This window comes from Tubulanus polymorphus, chromosome 9, assembly GCF_964204645.1.
Source record: "Tubulanus polymorphus chromosome 9, tnTubPoly1.2, whole genome shotgun sequence".
Classification (NCBI taxonomy): Eukaryota; Metazoa; Nemertea; class Palaeonemertea; order Tubulaniformes; family Tubulanidae; genus Tubulanus; species Tubulanus polymorphus.
In genome coordinates this window covers 10,175,852-10,184,745 of record NC_134033.1, presented here as the reverse complement: position 1 = coordinate 10,184,745, position 8,894 = coordinate 10,175,852, and the positions used below count along the sequence as shown (strand labels likewise).

The 8,894-nt window shown below is 38.3% G+C and overlaps 1 protein-coding gene across 3 annotated transcripts; it reads right to left on the bottom strand.

The window, feature by feature from the left end:
• Positions 1 to 236: 236 nt before the first annotated feature.
• Positions 237 to 8,691, bottom strand: LOC141910895 (uncharacterized). 3 transcript variants are annotated; one of them, XM_074801767.1, is made up of 17 exons: positions 8,576 to 8,691; positions 8,295 to 8,408; positions 6,742 to 7,126; positions 6,015 to 6,131; positions 5,717 to 5,935; positions 5,504 to 5,647; positions 5,170 to 5,353; positions 4,115 to 4,284; positions 3,259 to 3,384; positions 2,944 to 3,162; positions 2,480 to 2,650; positions 1,763 to 2,241; positions 1,561 to 1,648; positions 1,353 to 1,465; positions 1,162 to 1,266; positions 971 to 1,063; positions 237 to 902 (listed from the first exon to the last, which is right to left on the bottom strand). In XM_074801767.1, exons 3-17 carry the CDS (start codon positions 7,109 to 7,111, stop codon positions 834 to 836), a joined length of 2,667 nt encoding a protein of 888 aa, XP_074657868.1. In that variant the 5' UTR covers positions 7,112 to 7,126; positions 8,295 to 8,408; positions 8,576 to 8,691; the 3' UTR covers positions 237 to 833. The 3 variants fall into 3 exon arrangements, with proteins under 3 accessions (XP_074657868.1, XP_074657867.1, XP_074657869.1); XM_074801766.1 differs by having other exon boundaries at positions 8,295 to 8,691; XM_074801768.1 differs by having other exon boundaries at positions 6,742 to 7,122; positions 8,295 to 8,691.
• Positions 8,692 to 8,894: the final 203 nt, after the last annotated feature.

Below are 8,894 nucleotides of genomic sequence, written 5' to 3'. Positions count from 1 at the left end.
ATGAATCATTTCAATCACTTTACTCACACTCCTTATGTTAGAAAATCTAACCTATACAAATATAAATATTAAAATATGTTTAAAATATTAATCTATTCAATCACTTTACTCACACTTTTTATGTTTGAAATTGACTTTAATTCTACCAACTCGTTAATTACTCGTTACCTTTTTTAACATATGAATCATTTCTCAAACTTTACTCACACTTTTATAATCAATATATATAATTGATTTTCGTATATATGATATTCATATAAATGATATTCATATATATGAGATTTTTAGAGAAATAGGGTATGTGTTGTTTCATATCAGAGGTTGAAAGGTTGAGTGAGTGAAAAATAAAAATAAATTCAACCTGTGAGAATTTATTTTTATTTTTATGAGCACGACCTTTCGGTATGAAACAACACATACCCTATTACTAACATATATTTTAAAATTTTTAGATTTCATGACAGATGTTTTATGATATAAACACATATACGTTTTACAAATGATTATGATATAGGTACACTGTATAAACACATATACGTTTCGATTGATCACAGCAACAATGAACCTCAAACATCCCCCCTCCTTCAAGTATAAAAATAAACCTCCCATAACAGTTACAATATCTGTTCGTATAATATGATAATTTGACATAGATTTGTCAATATTACTTGCTTTTGTCCCTAACAGTTTTATTCATCATCAATTTTGAGAATATGAGTTAGTAATTCAAATAAACTGATGTTTGAAAAAACGAATGAAATGTTTTTTTGAGCATTAAACTAATGTAATGCATAGGTCACGTCGTGTTGTATCGAAATCAGTAGCGAGCAATTTCATTCATCATCATTCAGTTGGACAATGCCGTATTTCTTGTTGCGCTCGATTTCGAGGACGGATTTCACCTACAACGAACATAATTAGTCAGACGATGACCACAAATAACTTAGAAAAGATGAAGTGCTTCCCTTACTTTGTAATCGTAATGACGGCGACCTCTTGGCTTGGCCCTGGTTAGAGTTTCTTGGTCCATCTCTTGAAGATAGTCCTGTACAGATAAGTTATTCTGAAATGGATAAACATGGGCCGTCATTACGTGCTAATTCGAGTGGATTTCAATTCGATTAACTGTTCAAGAAAGCAGACAGGCGATGCACTCCTTACCGCTTCTGATAACCCAAGATCCTTAGTGCCCTCCGACCAAAGTAAGTTCAACATACGTCGCTGGTCTCCGAGACACGCGGCGAAATGTTCGGGAGTTCGAAGTAACTGAAAACGATTATGCGTTCAAATGGAGTTTACTAATATAGAAAAAATTTAACACGTGCATAAAGTAGTGTCATGTCATAACTTACATTGTCTTTACCCTTAATTAGATCCGGGTACTGTTCAATCAAACAGCAGACGACCTCAGTTTGACCGAATATAACCGCTTTATGAAGGATGTTTCTCCCACCCAAATCACGACCTGTAAACAACACATTACCAGAAACGAGAATAGATTTACGAGGGGAATTTAGATCTTATAGTGGAATCAGCAGTAGTTTAATAAACGTTACCTACCCCAAGCACCTTTTTTCTCTTGTGAAAGCTTCGTCAGTGTTTTCAGATCTCCGTTTTGGCAAGCGTTGTGTAGATCACCGATCAATTTCTAAAACAGCAATAAACAACTGTGCAATTACATCCAGTGTCAAAATGTACAATGAAAAAATATATATCTAAACCAGTTACGAATCTGTTGAGATGGGTGAAGGTTAAGGGGTACCTCATAAGCCGGTATTTCATTCAAAAGTTCGAGCATATCTTTCTGTTCTTTCAGATACGCGAGCTCTTTGGCCGTTTTTCTTTTCGCCGTTCCGTTTATATCCAAAATATGGTCGTAACTATCCAGGATTAAATGTTCAACGATATCATGTTCCCCGGTGGCGCAACAATACAAAACATAATCATCAATCACTTGAGCTAGATGAGATCCTTCCGACTCAGGAATGAGTCCGGTCGTACAGTAATCACGTGCTGTTAAACCGTCAATGTCACGTGCTGCGACGTTTATGCCACGTTCCAGTAAAATCTTCACGCTCTCCTCTTTAAGATCGTCCCGTTTTTTAACCGCTTTGTGAAGCATAGTTGCGCCCCGTTCATCTCGAAGGTCAAGATCGGCGTGCTTGGACACGACGTTCGTCACCGAGTTTTCGATGTCATCTCGAAACGCCCAAAATGCGCATGGGCCACATGGTGCAACTTCTGGAATAGATAGATACAGATCATTACAGATCTTCATTCCTTGATTGGTTTTTAGTGAAATGCGAAAACTTCGGATTTCAAAAAGGATAATGAATAATTTTCAACGTTTCGATATTTTAGCTTATCGGCTTTGTGGTCGTGGGACGTATATTCAACTTTTTATTCGTGGCTCAATGAAAAGTCAGATCTGCATCTTTGTCGCGACAGGAATTGATACCATCAAATAGGCCACACTTACCCTCGTATTGTATCGTCAGATCGGCTCCAAACTTCTGTAAGTATTCTACGACTTGCGCAGTACAGATTTCCATCGCTGATAAAACTAAAGGTCGACGCACATATTCAGAACTTCTATCAACCTTAAACCCGGCGTGGAAAAACTCATCAGCGATATTTACTTTCCATTTACCTGCAAGCAATCATATTAAGTATAGGATCTGATTCTTAAAGGTAAAAGCATTCCATAAGATGGAAACTGTTGAAGTAAAGGTACGGTGACCATAAATGAACTTAGAGATTCACATAGTGATGCCACAGAAAACTGGATGCCTTACTAAGGGCCGGCGGGATCTTGGAATGTACCACTAGATAGTTAGATTCTACAATACAGTATCATAGAGCGTGGTAGATCCATGTGGATACAAGCAGACCCAGGACTGGTTGAAGTGAGCTGATGCCTAACGTTGTAAGATTAATGATTACCTTTGCCTAAAGCGAGCAGATTCTTCATCCGTTTCATATCGCAGGCGAATACAGCACAAACAAACTCATTAACGTGGTTGAATTCCTCGAGAAGTTTAGCTATTTCAGTGTGTCCCATCGCTACAGCCACATCTCGCAACTTGCGCCCGCTTTGGATCGTATTTACGCGACACCACGACTGCAACCAGCGTTTAGTTCTAGCGATGTCGTTATCTTCAACTTAGAGAATAAGAGAGAAAACAGGACATTACACTGGCGGTCATCTACGCACAGCAGTACGTATTTATAATGCGTGGGATTAACTACTTAAAATACCTGCTGGCCACAAGCCTGGCATATCCGTGCGCCTTGGGTCTTTACTCAGGATCAATCTTCCTTTGAAGTCGTACGTTTCTATAGTTATTCCTCGACCAGCAGGTGTTATCTTTGATGTATCAACGCCTGTTTGAAACAGCTTATTAAGATTTCATGTGACGGTTGAATATTTGGTATATTTTGGAGTATGCACATAATCGTTGTATGTGATATACAGATACCGATCAGCAACCTATATACCCATTCTTTAAACATCCGAGGCTACACTTGTGTCAGACTTCCACTAAACCTGTGGATGTCTGGATCTTCACTGAAGGGGATGGTGCTGGGTTCTAGGGGGTAAGTGCAGATCGATACCTATACACAACATGAGAGTATGTATAAGGCCATGCAAAAAATAATTTGTTTCTCATCAGTTTAATTTTCCGCGAGCGCCGTTAAAGAACAGAAATAAAAATGAGCATCCCGCATACAGAAATCTGCATTCGTTACTTCTATCTTTTTAATAAAACACTCTCGCTCGCATTTCGATCAACAACCTGATCACGCATTTATATTTTTTTTAATCTTACCTTACCGTCGCTACTCAATTTTTTACTGTGGCAGGTAAGAATTTCGAAGAAGTGCTTTACATCCTGATTTAAGGTTGTTGACCCCTAAATATCCCCATTTAAAAAATGGAATTAGTCGCCTTTGTCACTTTTGGAATTTTGGATAAGGATTTTTATTTTCCTCTTTATTAAGGGTTGTAAAGGAATACAAACCTGCCGCCTTCTTCACTTTTCTAACAATGGGCCGATGAGAAACAAGGGTATTTCTTTGCGTGGCCTAATCTAATGTGATACACAAGTATTACCGATTTTGATGAGATGATCGAGTAAACTGTGATCTGTTTCATCGAATGAAGTTATGGCTACTGTTTCTCCGTTATTGTCACGTGCGTTGACATCAATTCCGTCGAGAGCTAATCGATAAACCAGACGAATCAATAAACGCCGTATTTTCACATCTGTCTCTTGTTTATACCTATATAGATATGTATATATATAGAGAGAGAATCCCACACTGTTATAACAAGGAAGCCGTCCGAAAATAATGTCATCTTCAGGGATATTGAATATACGTGATTATACCAGAAGATTTAGAGCTGTAGGGCTGTGAGCTTGAGCATATATACACTCAATCAAAACAGAAAGATACACTCGTTAGTAGGATTCGGCTTACAACGAAAAGCTCAGTAGTACGATGAATTTGAGAATTCCCCGCTTTCTGTATAGTATTTTCCGAAAAAAAATAGTTGCTTGGTACGAGCAAGTTAATACGAGATTGCCAAAAAATATGATGCCAAAATTTGGTGAACTCCGATTCATTTTTATGGTAAATAAACACAATTAGTGCGATGGTCCATAATGAGTGTCCATTAAAGTTGAACAGCTTGTCCGCATTGTTTATGCATCATCTGATCTATCGTATAGTGGGGCTGAGCTCACGTGCAATTAATTATCTATGGGTTGTCTGCTAGTTTCTTAAGGTAATATGGAATTATTTTCATAAATGTTCAAAATACGAAATTCTGTTAGTACGATGATTTTTCATTTTCCAACTGTAGAATGAAGTTCCCTGGGACGAATTGATTGTCTTGGCTAATGCCGAATACGTATACAGTCAAAATCAGTGGTCAAAGTACTGCAGTCGTCTCTATTTCGTTTCACAATTTCTATTTCCAATCGAATTAACAAAGTGCAAGTCATTAACATAATGATTATTGTGACAACTACCACGACTACAGCAGTGAATTTGACAGTACGTTTTGGTAATGGCTCGTGATGTTAGAACTGAAAAAAGTCAAATATAGTCATTGAGGGTAACCACCATTCAGTACAAGGCTTTGGGAGAGTGGTTACACCTTACTTGTTAACTATGAGATGAAGATATGTTGAGCCATGAGTTTCTTCTTTATTACTTCTACAGTTCACGTAAACAGTGCCGCCCTCTAACGTCTGTAACGCGGCATCCAATGAGTCGACTGTACCCTCATCAATCAGTGCGTAGAATTCCGACTCTTCGAATTCGTCTTCTAGACTTTTAATCTTCGCTACAAACATAAAGTGAATATAATCGAGTTCCAAAGTTCATATGTATTCCTGCAGTGATCCTCTACTTGAATCAAACGGCACTCACCCTGCTGGAACAAGCATGTCATATGATTAAAGATTGAAATCCTCATTTTGGTTTGATTGGTTACCTTGATACTCCTTATCGTCAGGAGCTCCTTGCTCCAGTAGTATACGGATGACGTCTGTAGCAGGAGTACCCATCTCCTTCACAGCTGCTATCAATGGTTTTGGAATGCGGTAAGATTCATCACATGTAGACAGGTCTGGTTTATCTGAAATATTCAATATAATTAATGCACAGTGGAACTTGTGAGAACCAGCTACCCAAGTCTCCCACTAACTAGATTTCAAGTTGAGCAACTCTTTGACTTTTTGCACGTCGCATGCCAGGGCTGCCACCACCAGTTCGTTCGTGTTCTTCGCCTTGTCCAACATCTGTAACAGGTCATCATTTCCGGTACGGTCGGCAGAGCCGCGTAGAGTCAGTTTACGGCGTCGGACGTTGACCCGGACCCAGCAGCGCAGGTACGACTCAACTAAATCTTTATTCTCGCCCTCGACTGCAAAAATAAATTCATTAATTGCAAAAAGTGTAAAATGATGAATGTGTTTCCTAGTCTGGGTAACGACGTCACCTACTCGCACTCCAGATTCCCGATTTGGCCTTGTCCTGATTCTTGACCATGTGACAAGAATGTTCGCGGAAACTATGAATAATTCGGCAGTTATTCGTGTTCCGCAATCCGCAATCAGCACCTATGGAAATTATAATACAGAAATCGAAACACAGTTTAGACGCCGGATAGAACAACATGTCGATGAAACGCCAAACCTTTTATTTGTAAAGAGCTTTGATATTTCAATAATGTTAAGAAAAAGCTTTCAGTAATAGATTATCATTATCACAATTATTATCATAATTATTATCAGCCACTAGCATAACGCTAAACTCCCCACAGGGACCGCCACAAAATGGCGCCTAGAAACTGGAAACTTCTTTATTGAAAAGAAAACCGAATTGTTTCCTCGAACTAGTAGTTTATTCAAATGTGTCAGCAATTACTTAAAATGATACATTGTTTCTCATTTCTGCTGAGCTTAAAAGGTAACACAGCCAGCGCATTTTTAGATCATAGTCAAGCTAACCGCGAGTATCGAAATGAACTGATTACAATTGCTAAAATTGCATTTCTAAAAAAATGACCCGGTCGATCGGGAGAAAGAAAGTAGCATTTATTAGCCTATGTCCTAATAGTTATCTTTGAGGACACGTTCGTTCTGGTTGTTTAGTTTTGTAATGTGGTACTTTACTGTATTATCGTTTCAACCCGAAGTATTTCATCAAAATAACCACAACGATGTTTACCTAATCGTATAAGATGCTGGCACAGAAGATCTGCCCACGGTCGAAACGTCGCCAAATGTAAACACGTGTTACCGTGGTTGTTCTGAGCGTTGATATCACATCCTCGTAACGCCAGGCGATACAACAATACGATGCTAGGCGATAGATCGCGTTTATTCTGATCGTAAAGATGTTGCGTGGAATAGATGACTAAGTGCATGTAGGAATGCCCCTCATTGGTTGTAGTTAGACGCAGTTCGTCCTCACTCATCCGGCCTACTAATCTCCAAGCCTCGCGGAAAGCATCCTTCGTACCAACATTGATCATGTGATACAACTTGGAATCTTCCATTCTCGGGGTCTGTTCTTCGACGTCCAGTCCATGCGTCATTTCCGGTACACCTTTCTTCAACAACAGAAAATTAGAACATTGTTAACTAATTGAATGAATACACAACAATTGTCTCTGATCACCAACTAGCTATTGAGTAGTCATAAACAGGAGATTTAAGGTTCAAGTCATATCAGACCTTTTTGTAGAATTTCCGAAAGTTGCAACTTCAAATTATTCTAAGTTCGACCAGGGAAGTGTAATGCGACTCTCATCACACTTCATTGGTCCCATGTACTTTAATGTAAGAACGAATAAAACCATTAAGGTTTAATAATGGTATCTATCATTTCGATGCCGAAAACAAAGCCTTTTATTAGACAGCAATTCTCCCGTACAAATTTAACACAATGGCTCGTGTTGGTATTTGATATGGTTAATATCCGCTTAACAGCGGTTTGTGCAATCGATTTATTCTCTCGCCCAGCATTAGCAGCCGTGACGTCATCAGCCGGAAATGAACGATCGGTTACTCTTACACGCGTCGTCGCCGGAGAACTAACACTAAGCCTTATTCATCTACCTTGCTCAGAATCGAATCTCTAAATACTTAAAGCGGTTTTCACGAGAAAGGATTTCCATGAATAAAGAGGATTAAGTCGTTCAAAATTGTATTCAATGTTATGGCAATTTGAAAAATATCTCATCTGTATTAAGAGACCTGCAATTTGTATATATTTCAAGATATTTCAGTTAAGAACCTGAAATTGAAATGCGAGTTCGGGCGATTGAAATTTGATGTCGTCCATTCTATTATGATTACCGAAAATCCAACAAATTCCTGAATGTATTTCGAGTAAAATGCTGATACTTCTTTATTTACCAAATTTATGACAAATTATAGTTCTTTCTGTAGCATTTGACATCATAGTTAGTGCATTTGTCACATCACTGATAAGTGGTTTGTCAATTTTACCCCGGTGATTCTTATCTACGTTGATATCTATATCTCTGATTAAATATGTCACAGATACATTTTGATGCGTCCATGATAATAGCAAACCTTTACTTATACATGTGTATCTTAAGATATCTGTATTTGGCGATTGTGTCTTTAATAAACACATGTATACGTCGACGAAAACCTAGAAGCCAAAGATACTGCCATACGTTATTTAGATAAACGTCCAGTAGAAATATTTTATTGGAAAGTAGAAGTTTCATTAGAAAAATTGCCAATTACCTTCAGGACCGGATAAACTATCCAAGTCTTTTTATCCAAATATCTCCATTAAGAAGGAAACCGTTTCAGCTATTCAATTGTTCACTCCCGGATATTTAATGTAGTTAGATTATTCTGCAATAAATAACCATGCATAGACAGAGACAGTAGATATAACTATTAATTGTATGCCTATCTGTGACTATCTGTCTGTCTGTCTGTATAGTTAGAGTACGACACGGAAATGTTGACATTGAGCGGTACAGTCCTTAGTTACCAACCCGTTCCCGCTTACTGCTTACTGTAAATAATAACTGCAGGTCTCGTCCACGCGAGCGCCGTGCCATTTCACCGGTACTGTTCACTGGTTTCAATACTAACATTCGCTGTAAGCCCCGTCAAAAAGCGAACATATTGTCCCAGTGTTAAGCGTAATGTAATTACAGTAATCTGATTATAAATGCGACCGGTGGCGGCGCTTTAGTTGAACTTTCGTAAACACTTCGGCTTTGAGACGTATTGGAGTCTCAAGATCATAGCTAGATCTGAGTGAATTCAAATTGACTTTTTTAATCGTCGATCGAAAAAAGAAATTCCATTCAAAATAGAAACGAATGATTT

What these genes read in the sequence shown, in the direction of transcription:
- LOC141910895 (XM_074801766.1), bottom strand. Translation starts at nt 7,111, where the DNA reads ATGACGCATGGACTGGACGTCGAAGAACAGACCCCGAGAATGGAAGAT. An exon ending in CCAGCATCTTATACGATTAG is followed by an intron (nt 6,132 to 6,741) that starts GTAAACATCGTT and finishes TAATTTCCATAG; the next exon opens with GTGCTGATTGCGGATTGCGG. An exon ending in CGATCATCTCATCAAAATCG is followed by an intron (nt 3,385 to 4,114) that starts GTAATACTTGTG and finishes TGTTTCAAACAG; the next exon opens with GCGTTGATACATCAAAGATA.